Genomic DNA, 18,742 nt, shown 5'->3' with positions numbered 1-18,742 from the left:
AGCAGTCATTAAGTACTTAGCTAGCAGCTGTGAAGAAACTTCACACCCCATCTTCTTCCAACGAAGTTGCTCTGCTTTGATTTCAAAGGCGTGAAAAAGCAACAAAGTCCAGCAACACAAGATTCCTGACGAACTCCAATCAGATATTCTTCCACAACGGCCAAACCCACATGCTGCTATTTATAGCAGCAGCCCTAATTACTGGAGCCCCACCCAAACACAGGTGGCCTCCCTTATTTCCTGTAATATGTTCTTACTTGGTCTCTTCTACGCATAATTCTGCGCTTGCATGGGTCCAAAATGTCATCATCTGAATCAACGGAAGATAAGGGAGATTGACTGCCTGGGCTGTGTGCCAAGCCCTCCTCTGCCGAGTCACTCCCACCTTCTTCTTCGTCTGAGGAAACTAAACTCTGAACTGATTCTGTTGGCAATAACACAGGCCTGTGACATGTTGAATTTTCCCCTGCATCCACCTCCCCATTCCCTGGGGCAGGAGCTGGGCCAGAGCCAACCACAACAAAAGGTATATGAGCTAAGGAGGCTTCCGTGCACAAAAGAATACAAGAGGTCAGAAGCCCCATATAAGATTCCAAGTCAAATACTGTATGCTCCTTAGTGGTTAGCAGTCAAACCTTTTGTGTAAAATCAATTTCTTATCCCAGTTTCTTTTTTCTTTTCTTTTTGCTTTATATATATAGTAAACTCATGTTAGTTTCATAATTTCAGACTGTAGGGTCAGATTGGCTCACAAATGAGGAGTCAAAAACTGTTTGTCTTGGAGATGGTGTTGGAACAAAAGAGGTTGAGGTAGAACCTATATCTCATAATTGATATACAATCTAAAAGGAATGATTACATTTTTCCTCTTCATTCATGTTTGTGTCTTTCTTATGATGTTTCCCTGATCTTTTGGGGAAAAGTACAGAATTGTTATCATTGGCAAAAGGAATTACCTTTCTAAATGTTGTTCTATAAAATGTTCAGTACAGTGTTCCCTCGATTTTCGTGGGTTCGAACTTCGCGAATAGCCTATACCACGGTTTTTCAAAAAATATTAATTAAAAAATACTTCTCGGGGTTTTTCCTATACCACATTTTTTACTGCCCGATGACGTCATACATCATCGCCAAACTAATAATTTTTGCAAATAAATAATTATTGTTAATAAATAATTATGTTTATAAATATCAGGATTACTAAGTGTCTTATTCAATGGTGAATACCAGTAATAATGGTGAGTAAATGGTTGTTAAGGGAATGGGAAATGGTAATTTAGGGGTTTAAAGTGTTAAGGGATGGCTTGTGATACTGTCCATAGCCAAAAATGGTGTATTTACTTCCGCATCTCTACTTTGCGGAAATTCGACTTTTGCGGGCGGTCTCGGAACGCATCCCCCGTGAAAATTGAGGGAACACTGTAAATATATTTTTAAGGCCATGCCTTAAAGCTGTCTTTATCCATTAATAGTAGTCTTATCAAGCATCATCTTTTGTTGATCCCTTCTGCCTTACACCTCAGTTGTCTTCACATTTAGCTTGCAGCCTTATTTATCAAGAAGAGTCTAGGTTGGCCTATAGTATAACAAACATTTCATTCATCTTTCCTTAAAATGCTTTAAAATTTGTCTATATTCTTAATTGTAACATATGATAACTCATCTGCCTATACATTTTGGAGCATTTAAATCCTTGTTTCCAATTGCTGTATATATAATCATAATTCTTCCTATAATCATGGTTCATGATTTGCCATCTAACTCAACTGATGTAGCACTATATTTAGTCTGTAACACTGACAAAACAAATAGGATGCTTAGTACACTCATGTGAGCCACAGACACAATTATTAAAGTGACTTCCAGATCACTTTATGCCTTCTTGGGTGTCAGATCAGTTTTGCATATTTTAGGAATTAAAACTTTACAATTGATTGATGAGGTACATTCTGAAGTAATGGGATGTCCAAAAAAACCAAAAATGGATAAATTCAGCAAACTTTATAAATATTATATTAATTTTCTACAAGTTAGTAGAAACATGTTCTCACAATGAATCAGTAAAGAGTATTTTTTAAGAATCTTTTATGCCTGGACATACATCTGGAACTCCTTATACTAGCTAACAGTAAAGTAAATGCCACTGCTTATTATATCCTACTTTTTTTTATTTTAAAGAGGAAATTGAAACCACACCACTTGCAGAACTGCCTGACATTAAATTGGGTATTGAAAAAGCATCAGTTGTGTATTTACATATTCCATATTTTGTTCCATACATCACCCTTCCCTCATGCGCTTGAATTGGATGTTTTCCATATAAGCTAAAATATATATGAAAAGCTATCTTGTTTTTTAAATGGGCTGGCTATAAAAGCCTTTTTTCTCCCTGTACCGTGGACACATTTTCTTAGTCATTTCTTTCTTTGTATATATTTATTTTTTATATAAAGTTGGAAACACTTGCAGTATATATAGCAGTTCATCTAAAAGCTAGGTATAGAGTTAAAAATAATCCCCATAATAAGAACCGAATGTATGACAAAGAACAGCTCAGTGTCAGAAACGAAAACAATCCACAGAAGAGACGTCATAATTTAAAGTTGGTTTTACAGCATTCTTTAATTTAGAGTGGGGCAAAATGCTTCTGTGATTAAATCACAGCTTCCTGCTCTTTGCTGCTAGAAGAGGTTCAAGAATGTATATTTCATTTTTAAAATATAATACAAAACAAATGGAGGACATGTGTGCAGACTTAAAGCATATTTTATGAATTTATCTTAAGGCTCTCCTGTTACCAAAGGGTTGTGAGTGCATAGGTTGGATTTGGGCTGTTATTTCGCCATCTACTCTCATCATGAATTTATTGCAGGAACAAAAGCCAATGAGTTTCAACCAAATCTATTTCCTTGGCTTTAAGCCGTGTTAGAAAAATTGGCTGTTTCTCAGGTTTTAAAATGCAGCACACATTTTTTTACAGTTCATAAGGATCTTACATAAAGCAAAACACAGTGGTTGAACTTTGCAGCAAAGAGAGCTAAATTATTGTGTTACCTTTTTGCTGAGTCTGTTTTTTTTTTAGAATTTCACAAGACAAGACCCTTGACCCATCGGTGCCAATAGTTGTAGACATTTTGGTTTGTGCCCTTAATAGGTCAGACTATTGCAGTGACCTCAGTTAGATCCTACCATAATTAAATCCTAGTGTCTTGGTTACTTACCTGTCCTGTGTTGTTGGTAAGATACTATCCCGAGAAATCTTGACATATGGAGAAGTATGCCAAACTTTTGTAGGTAAGATTTCAGGTTATTAATATCAGAAGGAAAGAAGGAAATAATAAGTTCATAAATTCTTATTACAAAAAAAGCAAGAAATATTGTTGGTGAACATCTGAAGAAAAACAGTTTTGTTTCCAACTTGAGTTCATTGCCCTACACACCCAGTCTCAAAATAATTATGGATCAATCATGGTGTTTGGAATGCTTCTTGTTAGACTACAATTGAGTTGATGTTCACAGAATTTTATTCAGGTGCTGGATCACTCAAAAGAAGGTGCAGAGATTTGTGTATTTATTGTACTCATGAGTGATTAATTGCTATATCATCTAGTATCACACTTCAATTTCATGTACCGTAACTATAAATCTAGGACGTAAGCTCCTTATTCTGAAATTGGTTTCCTAGGTGGTAAATTCACACACAACTCAGTTGATGCAGATATTTTACTGTAGACAAAAATGAAGCCTGATACAAACAGAATCTCTGCTTATTATAATATACAACAATATACTCTGTGTCTGTCTATAAGAAAAAGAGACGACATGTATGTCTGCTTCGTATCATAGAGGTCTGTTGAGATAAGTTGTAATATCAAAACTGTTACCTTAAAAAATCATCTTGACTTCTAAAGCACATTTTTCTATTTCTTCAATAGTTTTAAATGGTTATTTCAAATAAGAAAAACTGATGATGTGCTTTTTAAAAAAACATTCTTATGTGATACTATTTCAATGAAATAATTAATTTATTGCAAGACTCTTGGTGGCCAACAATGAAAAACAAAACAATTTAATATTATAAGTAACATAAAATAGCAGCTGGGAACAACATATAATAAACACCTACTGTCATTATAGCCAAGAAACCATCCAGATCTTTAATTTAATTTATTAGACTTGTATGCCGCCCCTCTCCGAAGACTCGGGGCATCTTTGCTGGTTTGACTAATTGTTCTAAAATGATACAACATGTAGCAGGAGGTCAAATTTAATTTCATTAAAGGCCACATCAGGGTTGTGTGACCTCTGGGTTGTGTGACCTCTGGGCCGTGACCGAGGTGGGCATGACCAGCTCAATGTTACTTATGTCGGAGGTGCCTGTTTGCTCTTGTGAAGTGTAGTGTTTCCTGCCTAAGCAGGGGGTTGGACTAGAAGACCTCCAAGGTCCCTTCCAACTCTGTTATTCTGTTATTCCAGGACAGCCCTGCAGACCAAATCTAAGCACCCCCTGGGCTGGATCCAACCAGTGTGACACTCCTGGCATATAGGGTAACATATAATGACATGTTAAAGAGTACCTGAGTTGAGATTTTTCATATGCAATAGCACTATAGCTATGGCTTAATGATAATAGCTAGCCAAGCTAATCATGTTATCTCTACTAACATGACAGTGAATTAATCTTTAAGCAACCCATTGTTAAGTAACAAAAAGTAAAAAGGAAGCAGAGAAGAAAGAGAAAATCTGACTGTTTTCTCCCATTTGCCTGCTTCTCTGAATTTGGGGATTAATTTGCCTTCAATCTATATTTGCACAAAATACTTTGTATCCTCAATATTTCTCAATATAATTGGTAAATAAAACACGTCTCAAATGCTACTTATTAATGTTTTTCTTTAGTTTGAAGATGAGAACTTTAATTCCAGAGTTAAGAATAAAACAAATTAAACACTTCAGATATCTTTCTCCCCATTCTTCCCTCTGGGAAATTTAACAGCGTGAGATTGGGCAGCAAATTATTGATATTCTCATATCTTCTGTTTCCTATTTCAATCAGCTCTTAGATTTGAGTAAAAGTTAAAAAAAAATGTCACATATCAAATAATATTTTGCCCTGACATTATGCTAATTTACTCCTGGCAAAGAATTTCAGAGCGTGGGTATGCTCCAATATTTCAGGGGCTGCTGTAAAAAAGGAGACAATTATTCTCCAGAGCACCTGAAGACAGGAAATAACTAATTTTTCAAAATAAATGGATTATCCAAACAAAGGACGACTTCTACAAACAAAGGACAACCATCGATTACTCCTATTTTTATTTTGAGAAATTGGTTTTTTTTATGAGATCCTTCTGATTATGACCATTTATTGCCATAATCTTGCAGAACTTGACCAATTTAATCTATTGGTTGTATTAGAAAGAAATTATCAAGATTGCTATCATTTTTTCTTTCTGCCCTCTAGTGCTGGGTGGGGAGAAGGTCAATTTGTTTTGAAAAAGTAACAATTGGAATTGAAGAAAAGCTTGCGATAAAATGGGAGGAGGTTTTTGGGGATGCCATGTGAGCCCCCTGCTTCATCTCTCTTCTTTCCTATAATCTATTGGTCTCAGAATTTGAATTAAAATAGTTGCAAATAGTCATTCTTTCATTATTATTATTATTATTATTATTATTAGTAGTAGTAGTAGTAGTAATTTATTATTTATTAGATTTGTATGCTGCCCTTCTCTGAGAACTCTTCATACCTAAATATAACTTGATCTGGTGATTAGAACACCTAACATTGAAATTCTGACCACCTTTACCAGCTAGGTTCCACTTCCTAATAGCTTTTTTTCTGTTATTAGTACATTTACAAAAACATAAAGCTGCCATTTGCAAATTTACAATCTTTGTACATCTCCTATGTTTCAAAATAAAAGTTAGATTTAAGTTAGATTTAAAAAGTAATAACACTGTCTAAAATAACTCAAGTTTTGTGATTGCTTTTGGCATTATGGACAGATTTCCATCATGATAGTGTACATTATTCTAGTTCTGTTCAAAGTAATACATATAATTATGACCAATGATTCATTCATATTTAAAAAGTCTCTTTTAATATGTCCAATGTAGCATATAGTTATAGTGTTTAAGATTTTTCATTTCTTCAATTCTATCATTTTTTACACATTTACAAGGTATCAGAATTATCCAAATTAAGTCTCCTTTTATATGATTGCCCAACCCCATTCCAGCAACTGAAGTATTTCTTTGAAACCCTGGGAGCTAATAGAAGTTTATAAATCTACCAAACATTCTTATGATACTCAATAATGCTAATTACTAATTAATTTATAATTAGGTTATAAAGATTATGATATATGAACTAATACTAATACTGCTAACAAGTGGTTTACAGTCCTATACCTTGCCCAACATAATCTGAGGATGAAGGTTGCATAGTAAGGGGAAGGAAATTGCAAGGGGTTGGAAAATACAACTCTCGTATTAATTGAAGACTTTATGCAGGGCAACTAATACATCACTTGTCTAGTGGAATAATAAATGGATCTTTTACCTTGAAGACTTTGCAGTCATTCAGGCCACCCACAATTTCCTTTCCTCTTTTTTTCCTTCCTCTTTTGAGGTCAACCCATTTTTCAACTGCTCTAAAATGGGAGGCAATGTGCTGCCAGTTGTGTTGTAAAGAGAAAGAAATTACTTTTTCAGTTCCCAGGAATTGAATTGGAGGGATATCTTGTGATTACCTTTTCACAACTGGAATATAACTTCCTTTCCTTCCTCCACATACCGCTCCCTCTCTGTTCACGTCCAGGCTCACACATGTTTTTGGATCTGTGTACCTGGAATACATTTTCCAACACTTCAGCATAAGTGTTAGCAGAATGCAAAACAGATGGACCAGCCGTTGCCAATGTTATCTTCTGGGCAGCTCTGGCTAGTCTCTCTTCTCTCTCCTTTCTTGGCATGGCAGAAATATCTGCCTTTATTTAGGAAGCTCGTGTTCCCTGCCATGCCACTTTTCCTGTGTTGCATTGTAGGCTAAATGCTATTTATTTTCTCGCGGCTGAGGCTGTAGGTGAGTGCAGCAAACAATTAACGTTTCCAAACTTGTGGTGTTTGTATTTATTTACCTTGTCTATTAAATATTTGGTCACAGTATCAGCCAAGTCATTTCCCCCCTAGGAAACTTTGTTTTGTTTACAACACTCATCTTCATCCATATCTTAATACTTAGTCCCACAGTTTACAAAGTGCTTTAAATCTTTTTAGGTTTAATTCTATAAAAAAAGGGTTAACTCTGGTAAATTCTGAAAATAAAGTGAAGATTCCCAGTCTTTATTTTCTATTGCAAAATTCTATTTTCTCTTAAAAGAAAATTTGAAAAATAAATGCTTGATTGTCTATTGAATTAAAATTATAACCTGAAGGAGTCACAGTTGCTACAGATTGCAGTTTCTTTCCTGAAAGTGACAAATTCAAAAACAAGGTTGTTTTGTGACAAATTCAAACATGAAGTTGTTTTCATTTTGTTAACCACTCACTTCAGTGGGGTTTCCATTGGATTTAATTGTTTTGGATGCTATCCAATAATATTTTTTTTCACTAATCTTGTCCTATCGTGCCTTTGATTTTTTTTAAAACAAAGGTTTATAGAATGATTTTTTTTTTAAAAAAAAAATGTTTTACCCATTGTGAGCTGCAAAATAAATCATACAAGAAATCAAATCTTTATTTAAGGGCTCATATTTCAGTCGCTGTCATTTAATGATTACACTTCTTACACAGGCTTTTAATTCAATGCTATTAAATTTAGCATCATCTTAATATTGTCTCTTCTGCCAAGGAAAGTGGCTAAGGGACCATCAATACAACCAACATAAACAATTGGGGTATGAAAGAGAGAAATATGAAAAATGTTTTGCCTTTTCATTTCCATAGAGATTTCTATTAACTGCTAGTTAGATTTTTGAAGTCCAAATAGCACATTATGTTTACTAATTTTCTCTATCAACAAAGATAACTTGATACAGTATTTTTCCAACATTCTTATAAAATGTAGCATTTTTATATTAGTAAGTTTGCAAAGCATATAACATCGTCCCTGATTAAAGAATCTTAGATTTTTTTTTCAAATATCAAATTTGATGATTCAGAGACTACAAGAAATTCAAACAATCCACTGCGTTTAAGAATAAATCACGCAGTTAATTTCCAGGCGTTATGTGGAATATTAACCATGCTATATGTGGTGCTTTGTAAATGCTTTCATCTGTACACAGACTTTACAGCTATTAGGTTGCTTGTTATGTGCATGTATCAAGTGCACAGGGGGGGAAAGGTATAGGAAAAATACTAACTTGCTATGCCACTTAATCTAGCACGAAGGTCTTCAAACTTGGCAACTTTGGATTTGTGGACTTCAATCAGCCAGCTGTGCTGGCTAAAGAATTCTGGGAACTGAGGTCCATAATTCCCAAAGTTGCCAAGTTTGGGGACCCCTGATCTAGCAATATCATGAGAAATATTGTGTAATCATGAGCTACATTCAGGAATATAGAAACTTCAGAGAACTATCTAGTTTTGTAGGTGACTTTTAAAATTAATTAACAGTGATGTACATTAGAGCAGCGTTTCCCAACCGGTGTGCCGCGGCACACTAGTGTGCCGCGAGACACGGTCAGGTGTGCCGCGAAGTTCCTAGGGAAAGAAAGAGAGACAGAGAAAGAGAGAGAGAAAGAGAGATATAGCAAGAGAGGCAGAGAGAGAGAGAAAGAAAGACATAGCAAGAGAGATAGAGAGAGAGAGAAAGAGAGACAGAGAGAGAGAAAAAGAAAGAGAGATAGCAAGAGGCAGAGAGAGAGAAAGAAAGAGACATATAGCAAAAGACAGTGAAAGAGAGAGAGAGAGCCCCCCCCCCGCCCCGTTCAATGTTCCCCAGGATTTTGAAAATATGAATAATGTGCCGCGGCTCAAAAAAGGTTGGGAAACACTGCATTAGAGGACCTCTTTAAATGGCATATAAAACATCTTTATGGCATGCTTACACGCTACTTCACTAAGAGTACTTAATAAGAATGTATCTTACATCAGGTCTTAAATGTATTAGCTTAGAAGTATTGGCTGCTGCTTCATTGTAAAACATGACTCAGTACAGGGATATAGTCATACATGATTGCTTGTACTGTATTCAGTGGTATTTTTTTTTTGGCTGTAAGCTCAAGCAAGGGAGAAGATATAGGTGATCCTTGACTTACAACAGTTCGTTTTGTGACTATTCAAACATACAACAGCAAAATATAGCAACAAAAAAATGACTTATGATGGTTTTTCACATTTGTGACCATTGCAGAATCCTCAAGGTCATGTGACCAAAATTCAGATGTTTGGCAACTAGTTTCATACTTATGATAGTGGCAATATCATGTGACTAGGCTTTGCAACCTTTTGACAAGCCAAGTCAATGGGGAAGCTAGATTCACGTAATAACCTGTGTCACTAAGTTAACAACTGCAGAGATTCACTTAACAACTGGGGCAAGAATTGTGGTCGTAACAGGATTACCTGTAGTAATAGCAAGCCAAATCGCAGATTAATTTTTTATTAAAAGTAATTTAGATTTATTCTTTACTAGATAAATGGTCAAAGCAGTGGAAACTGCAGTTTAATGTTTCCAAATGTAAAATAATGCACTTGGGGGAAAGGAATCCTCAATCTGAGTATTGCATTGGCAGTTCTGTGTTAGCAAAAACTTCAGAAGAAAAGGATTTAGGGGTAGTTATTTCTGACAGCCTCAAAATGGGTGAGCAGTGTGGTCGGGCGGTAGGAAAACCAAGTAGGATGCTTGGCTGCATAGCTAGAGGTATAACAAGCAGGAAGAGAGAGATTGTGATTCAGCTATATAAAGCGCTGGTGAGACCACATTTGGAATACTGTGTTCAGTTCTGGAAATCTCACCTACAGAAAGATATTGACAAAATTGAATGGGTCCAAAGACGGGCTACAAGAATGGTGGAAAACATAAAACGTATCAGGAAAGACTTAATGAACTCAATCTGTATAGTCTGGAGGACAGAAGGAAAAAGGGGGACATGATCGAAACATTTAAATATGTTAAAGTGTTAAATAAGGTTCAGGAGGGAAGTGTTTTTAATAGGAAAGTGAAGCCAAGAACAAGGGGACACAATCTGAAGTTAGTTGGGGTAAAAATCAAAAGCAACGTGAGAAAATATTATTTTACTGAAAGAGTAGTAGATGCTTGGAACAAACTTCCAGCAGACGTGGTTGGTAAATCCACAGTAACTGAATTTAAACATGCCTGGGATGAACATATATCCATTGTAAGATAAAATACAGGAAATAGTATAAGGGCAGACTAGATGGACCATGAGGTCTTTTTCTGCCATCAGTCTTCTATGTTTCTATGTTTCTCTAATTCATTATTATTATTATTATTTATTTATTTATTTATTTATTAGATTTGTATGCCGCCCCTCTCCGTAGACTCGGGGCGGCTGGGAAATGCACTAGGAAAACTGGTGGAATATGCCCTTGTATGTACAATCCAAATTCTTAATTGCGAAGAACTGGATCTTTCTAACCTCCACATGTTTATTTACAGTGTTTGGCCGTAGAATAGCAGTGCCAGGAAAATAAAATAGAGTAAATATCAAATGTTAAAGGTGTTGTGTAGCTGATCTTCATGAAAGAATCATTTCTCACTTGTTATGAATGGTATTCTTATTAAGGCTATAATTTCTTTATATACCAAGCATCATTCTTCCAGCGACAACACCACCTGAACTCAATTATAGAAGCGTTAAGGATAATTCTGGTTTGCTTTCAATAAAATTAAATTTTCAAATTAAAAAAAAGTTATCCAATCCTAAAATATATTTGTATGTCTGGGTTGTTTTATGCACCTATTTCACCACATATTTTTTTTTAATCTATTACAGATCGGATTGAGAAGCATTCCACGATGCCAGATTCACCTGTGGATGTGAAGACACAATCCAGGCTGACCCCTCCAACAATGCCTCCTCCCCCAACTACCCAAGGAGCTCCAAGAACCAGTTCTTTCACACCCACAACATGTAAGGCAGAAACTTCAGTGACCAATAGAAGTACATTCAATAAAGTGAACAATAAAACTATCTCCTAACAACGAGAATTATTGGTGTTTTGTGAGTGATGTTTACACATAAAGTAATTCACTCACAACATATAATTATACAGTGATCCCTCGATTTTCGCGTTCCCAGACTGCCCGCGAAAGTTGAATTTCCGCGAAGTAGAGATGCGGAAGTAAAAACATCATTTTTGGCTATGGACAGCGAAAAACTACCCCCGCACACCCTTTTCCAAGGCCGTGCAAGGAGCCAGGCTTGAAGTTGGGGGCGGGGAGCGACAAAAGTGCGGAGGCCGGCAACAATTGTTTTGAATGTCGGCCGCCCCTGCCCCAGCGCCTCCGGCCCCCTCGCCGCGACCCTCACCCGATCTGCCCCTCTCACCGGCTTTCTTGGGCACGGGTCCTCCTGCAGCAGTGATGGCGCCTACGGCTGCTCGTCCTCCTCATTCGGCCGCTAGCCGCTCTGAGCGCTTTGAGAATGCCCGCCCCTCTCACAGTCCCTTAGCTGAGAGTGCTTTCGTCCCAGCTGTCAGTGAGGGGGCTGCAGGAGAGGCGGGGCAGGCGTTCTCACAGAAAGAGAGCAACAGACAGAGCGAGATAGAAAGGAGAGAGGGAGAAAGAGAGAGAGAGAGAGCAAGAGGGGGAGAGTGGAAGGTAGAGAGAGAGAGAGAAATGATAGAAAAAAGGGGAGAAAAAAGAGAAATGAGAAAATGATTGAAGCAGAGAATGAAAGGAAAGAGAGAGAAAGAGAGAGAGAAGTGACTCTGTGATGACGTATGACGTCATCGGGTAGGAAAAACCGTGGTATAGAAAAAAACCCGTGGAGTTTTTTTTAATTAATATTTTTTGAAAAACCGTGGTATAGCCATTTCGAGAAGTTTGAAGCCGCAAAAATTGAGAGATCACTGTACTTTTTTTCTATATATGTTTCTGATAAGAAAAGTGAAGCTGCAGCAAAATGTTTATCTTTATTCTGGTCTTCATGTTCTCATTTTGGGATAGCAAAAGATAAGAGAAAAAATTTCTAAAACCAAGAGTCGTAATACGAATTAAACTATTAATTAGACAATGTTGTTTGGCGGGACCTAGGGGAAGAGCCTTCTCTGTAGGGGCCCCGGCCCTCTGGAATCAGCTTCCCCCGGAGATTCGCACTGCCCCCACCCTCCTCGCCTTCTGTAAAAACTTAAAGACCTATTTATGCCACCAGGCTTGGGGCCATTAGACCCTCGCCCCCTGGCCGACAAATGTAGTATGTTTCGACGTGTGAATGGTAATGGATGATTTTAATTCCATCAGTGTTTCTTAAACTTTTAGTTACGGTATATTAATTGGATTTTTTAGTTATGTATACCGTATATTGTTTTTCGACATGTTGTGAGCTATCTCGAGTCCTCGAAGAAGGGCAGCATACAAATTCAATAATCAACCGATCAATCAATAAATTTCCCGTACATTTTATAGATTTCTAGCATTGCTTATACTTCTTATCAAGACTTATTAAGACTTTACATTATAGCATTCTGAATAAGAATTGACAACTGAATTAGCCATTTCCAATTTATTACATTGGTATATTTATAAGCCTGATTGTGATAGATTTAAAGCTCACTCATTTTTAAAAGCAGCTCGACAACTATTTAGCTTGGAAAGTAGTTGCCACAGTTTGTAATAATTGTAACCCAAATCCTCTAACGTAATGACAGGGATATATATTTCTGTTTTTCCTGGTCTATTTTCAGAAGCATTGTTTCCCCACTGTCAGCAGCTGTCTGCTTTTTTCCCTATTCTTAGAATATATTGTGATAAGTAACATCTGTATACATGCTCAGATAGGAGCAGTGCCAGAAAAAAATCCATCAAACTCTACTTTCTCATATTTCCCTATATTAAGGAGAGGTAATTTAAAACTGAAAAGTATTGTTATAACCTCAAAAAGTAAAGATATTAAAAAAATATGTAACACGGGTTCTTTCAGATTAGAAGGGGAAGGTTGTGCATGCATACACTCGCACACAAATAGCAAAAATAAAATTGCTACTTCCTTCAAGGTGTTTCAGACTGTATTTTCAAAAAGTGTAAGGTCTTCAATGAATTTGTTTCACCTTTTTATAACTTTTCAAAAGTCCAGTGTGATTATGGCAAGCTTGGGCTGGTGACAGATTCTTTTTTTTTAAATTTCAATATTTTCATTTATTTTATTTATTTTTAAAAAATATTTTTATTAATTTTTCTTTAAGACAAACAAGACAAACAACATTTAATATTTAAAGGAGCTACCATTGCTCCGCTAAGCATAGAAGTCTTACTAATACAGAAAAGAAGACTAATTGTAATTTAGATCAATACAGAAAGATAATTCATGGTATACTACTATAATATAACATCTACTTCGATATTTCCATTTTGACATTATAATTAAAATTATTGGAGTCAATTCGTAATACTAAAAATTTTTCCATAAAATTTCTTAATATACTACTATAATGTAGCATCTACTTCTATATTTCCATTTTAACAATATAATTAAGATAATTAGAATCAATGATAAGACCAAAAAAACTTATCCTTAAGATTTCTTAATATACTACTATACTATAACATCTACTTCAACATTTTCGTTATGGTTAAAATAATTGAAATCAATTAATAAGGTTAGAAACTTATCCATAAAATTTCTCTTTTTTTAAAGGTAATGCAGTGAATTTATAATGAGAGTTTTGCTTCATGATATTGTTGCTCTCTATCAGTGATGGCAGACCTTTTTATCTTCGGGTGCCTAAAGAGCATGCCCGCACACTGTTGCGCATGCGCGAGTGCCCACGCCCATAATTCAATGCATAGGGAGAGTGAAAACAGCTTCCCCTAACCTGCGGAGGCCCTCTGGAGGTAGGAAATGCCTGTTTCCCAACTTCTGGTGGGCCCAGTAGGCTCATGTTTCACCCTCCCCAGGCTCCAAAGGCTTCTCCGGAGCCAGGAGAAGGTAAAAATGCCCTCTCCCATCCCCCTGGAGGTTTTCTGGAAGCCAAAAACACTCTCAAAGAGCCTCTGTCCAAGCCAAAAATCAGCTGGCCAGCACACACATGCTGGTTGGAACTGAGCTAGGTAATGGCTCACATGCCAGCAGATATTCAGATATTCAGATTCAAAAAGAATCTGAACTCCAAATACGAACTGAATAATCAAATTATCACAGATAATCCCCATTCGGTTAAAGACCTTGGTATACGAATAACAAAAGATTGAAGTGCCAAAGCCCACTGCAACAATATAGCCAAGAAGACTTCAAGAGTTGTAAACCTACGTAGCTTCTGCTCTGGCAATCTCACACTACTTACCAGAGCTTACAAAACTTTTGCCAGACCCATCCTCAAATACAGCTCATCTCTTTGGAACCCATATTGCATCTCAGACATTAACACCCTTGAAAATGTCCAAAGATACTTCACCAGAAGAGCCCTTCACTCCTCCACTCGAAATAGAATACCCTACGAGACTAGACTTTCAATCCTGGGCCTAGAAAGTTTAGAACTAAGACGCCTTAAACAAGATCTAAGTATTGCCCACAAGATCATATGCTGCAACGTCCTGCCTGTCGGCGACTACTTCAGCTTCAACCACAACAACACAAGAGCACACAACAGATTTAAACTTAATATTAACCGCTCCAAACTTGACTGTAAAAAATATGACTTCAGTAACCGAGTTGTCGAAGCGTGGAACTCATTACCGGACTCCATAGTGTCATCCCCAAACCCCCAACACTTTACCCTTAGATTATCTACTGTTGACCTATCCAGATTCCTAAGAGGTCAATAAGGGGCGAGTACAAGTGCACTATATCTCCTATATATCCTATACCTTTCTTCTATTCCTATATCTCTTCTTCTATTCTTTCATTTATATGTTCTATTCCTATATCTTCTTTTTCTATTATTTCTTAGATATATTTTACTATGAGGATCTCCTCTATAACCTTCATTATGTATTTTACTATGTGTATATAGATATATACCCACTAAATCCCTCATTGTGTATTGGACTGACTGACTGACTGACTGACTGACTGAATGAATGAATGAATGAATGAATGAATAAATAAATAAATAAATAAATAAATAAATAAATAAATAAATAAATATATGACTCTGCATGCCACTTGTGCCATAGGTTCGTCATCACTACTCTATACTGTTATGAGATGAGTATCATTAGAGCCTTATTCACTTGGGTTTAAATCTTCTGAGTCTGAAATATTTCATTATACATTAAGGAGATCCTTTATAAAAAGAAAATCACATCCTGAAAATTGCTCAGTCAATTCATGCGAGAGAATAAAGCATAGTCTTGAAAACCTGCACACATTACATATTGCAACATGTGCAGGAATCAGGTTTTATGGGGTTTTATGCATAGAGCCATACAATCCACACAATTGGGAATTATAGGAACTTGCGATCAGACAGCAAACACATTTTTTAAAAAGAAACATTTCTCTTTTATTGTTTCTCATGGAAGCCAAGAAAGAAAATTAAAAACATACAAGTTTTGAGTCACAGTTTTAAGGAATGTGCTGGGTTCCTTATTTTAAACCCACAAAATTTCAACATTATGCAAACAGTAATTATTGGTTCTAAAAGTCTTTTTGGATAAACTCCATAAGGATGTTTCGAAAAAAGAGTGGTAAGAGTTTCCTAGGTATGCCATCTTAATCATCTGGAAGAAAGGTCAACTTTCAATCTAATGAATACTTATATATGTATGTGTACATTTCAACAGAATGCTTACTTTGGTAATCAGGTTTTCTTTCCATTAAAATGTATCATGCTCCTATCGAAGCCAACAATTATAATTGCAAAACTATATACTCCTGAAAGATAATAGGAAGCTGTATATTTGCCTCCTATTTAAAATATACAGAAAAATATATAATCATTCAATATGTTGTTCTCTTTCAGGGTAAAATTAATGTTAGGACTGAAAAAGAGCTGACAGACTCATTTGGATTTTGAAAGCATGTTGGAGGAACCCTAAAAAAAAATAGCTGGGATTGATTGTTTGTAAAATGTCTACTATGATTGATGTGGTTTTGCAGCTAATCCTCTGGTACCCCAATTTTAAATTGAAGTCAAGTAGGATAGGGAACTTGTAAGTAATCACTCAAAGAATCCACAGGCCTGTTTCTGAGAATCTAATAAGAGAGAGACATTGCCCAACACTTTTTCGAAATCTAAAGCATTTACTGCAATTTATCTACAGCATCTTTACTATTTAGGAAAACAAGTTAGTGTACTAATGGAATAATGAAATTGGAAGGAACCATGGAAATCTTTTAGTCCAACCCTCTGCTCGGGCAGGAAACTCTATACCAGTGATGGCAAATCTATGGCACTGGTGCCACAGGTGGCACGCAGAGCCATATCTGCTGGCACGCAAGCCATTGCCCTAGCTCAGCTCCAATATCTCCGGGACCGCCTTCTGCCGCACAAATCCCAGCAACCAGTTAGGTCCCACAGAGTTGGCCTTCTCCAGGTCCCGTCAACTAAACAATGTCGTTTGGCGAGACCCAGGGGAAGAGCCTTCTCTGTGGCGGCCCCGACCCTTTGGAACCAACTCCCCCCAGATATCAGAGTTACCCCCACCGTCCTAGCCTTTCATAAGCTCCTTAAAACCCACCTCTGTCGTCAGGCATGGGGGAATTGACATTTTCCCTTCCCCTAGGCTTATAAAATTTATGTATGGTATGCTAGTATGTATGATTGGTTTCTAAATTGGGGTTTTTTAAATTAACTTAAATATTAGATTTGTTTACATTGTATTATTATTGCTGTGAGCCGCCCCGAGTCGGCGGAGAGGGGCGGCATACAAATCTGATAGATAGATAGATAGATAGATAGATAGATAGATAGATAGATAGATAGATAGATAGATAGATAGATAGAAAGAAAGAAAGAAAGATAGATAGATAGATAGATAGATAGATAGATAGATAGATAGATAGATAGATAGATAGATAGATAAAAAAAATGCATGTGTGTGTTGGTCAGCTGATTTTTGGCTTGCACAGAGGCTCTGGCAGGGTGTTTTTGGCTTCCAGAGAGCCTCCAAGGGATGGGGAGGGAGAAACATGAGCCTACTGAGCCCACCAGATTTTGGGAAACAGGCCATTTCTGGCCTCCAGAGGGTCTCTGGGGCGGAGCTGTTTTTGCCCTCCCCAGGCATTGAATTATGGGTATGGGCACTCACGCATGCGCGATAGCACCTGCCCACAATCTTTTGGCACCCGAGGGAAAAAAGGTTCGCCATCACTGCCCTATACCATTTTGGATAAATGGTTGTCCAATTGCTGTAAACCATTGTTTTCACCTTTGCTTATTTGTACAAAATGCTGCCTTCAGAAACATTCTAAATTGGGGAAATATGAAGTTGAAAAAGTTCTAACGATGTGTCTTTCTCTTCTTCTTTATTAGTAACTAATGGCACGAGCCATTCACCAACAGCTTTGAATGGGGCTCCTTCTCCACCAAATGGCTTTAGCAATGGTCCATCCTCCTCCTCTTCCTCATCTTTGGCTAATCAGCAATTACCACCAGCTTGTGGAGCTCGGCAGCTTAGCAAACTGAAGAGATTTCTTACAACTTTACAGCAGTTTGGCAATGACATTTCACCAGAGATTGGGGAGAGAGTACGTACCCTTGTGCTCGGACTTGTGGTAAGTGAATTAAATTATTGAATAACTGTGGATTTCTTTCTTTCTCTTCAGACTTCCCTTGAAACTTCCCTTTTCTTTATGTACCTGAGAAGAAGATAAGTGGTACTTACCTTTTATTTATTTCATTTATACCCCAGCATTCTTCCAAGGGGCTCAAAGAAGTGTTTTTAGCCTGAGCTATCCTGTTGAGGCAAGTAAGTCTTAATCCTAATGATTTGCCCAATCTTTGAACCCTGTTTGAACCCTGGATTTCCATAATACTCTTGAAAAAAATCTTCCTGTTTCATTATTTTAGAACTATCCTGCACATAGTATGACTGGAATTTTAGGACAGAGAAGGAAAGTACTTTATCACACTACAGATATTTAATTTATGGGCTTGTTAGCACAAGGTTGTGACCATTAAAAGGGGATCAGGTGTCTTCTTAGCTCTTGGGAGCCATGGTGGTGCAGTGGTTAGAAAGCAGTACAGTGTTCCCTCAATTTTCGCAGGGGCTGCGTTCCGAAACCGCCCGCGAAAGTCGAATTTCCGCGATGTAGAGATGCGGAAGTAAATACACTATTTTTGGCTGTGAACAGTATCACAAGCCTTCCCTTAACACTTTTAAACCCCTAAATTACAATTTCCCATTCCCTTAGCAACCATTTAGATTATTACTCACCATCTTTATTTTTCAAAGTTTATTAAAAAAAAAAATTATTAAAGGCGGACGAAAGTTTGGTGATGACGTCTGTCATCCTTGTGTGGGAAAAACCGTGGTATAGGGGAAAAACCCCACAAAGTATTTTTTAATTAATATTTTTGAAAAACCGCGGTATAGACTTTCCGCGAAGTTTGAACCCGCAAAAATCAAGGGAACACTGTAGTGCCAGTTGACTCTGACTGCCCACTGCAA

At 36.9% G+C, this 18,742-nt stretch overlaps 1 protein-coding gene across 4 annotated transcripts in view; it reads left to right on the top strand.

The window, feature by feature from the left end:
• Nucleotides 1–18,742, top strand: part of RUNX1T1 (RUNX1 partner transcriptional co-repressor 1) — a 210,804-nt gene that overhangs the window by 111,835 nt on the left and 80,227 nt on the right. For all 4 annotated transcript variants that reach the window (XM_070748033.1, XM_070748031.1, XM_070748032.1 and 1 more), the window contains 2 exons: nucleotides 10,965–11,102; nucleotides 17,605–17,846. In XM_070748033.1, the coding sequence (XP_070604134.1) occupies nucleotides 10,965–11,102; nucleotides 17,605–17,846 (380 nt within the window). The remainder of the gene's footprint in view (nucleotides 1–10,964; nucleotides 11,103–17,604; nucleotides 17,847–18,742) is intronic.

Source organism: Erythrolamprus reginae, chromosome 3, assembly GCF_031021105.1.
Source record: "Erythrolamprus reginae isolate rEryReg1 chromosome 3, rEryReg1.hap1, whole genome shotgun sequence".
Classification (NCBI taxonomy): domain Eukaryota; kingdom Metazoa; phylum Chordata; class Lepidosauria; order Squamata; family Dipsadidae; genus Erythrolamprus; species Erythrolamprus reginae.
This window is presented reverse-complemented; position numbering and strand designations above follow the sequence as displayed.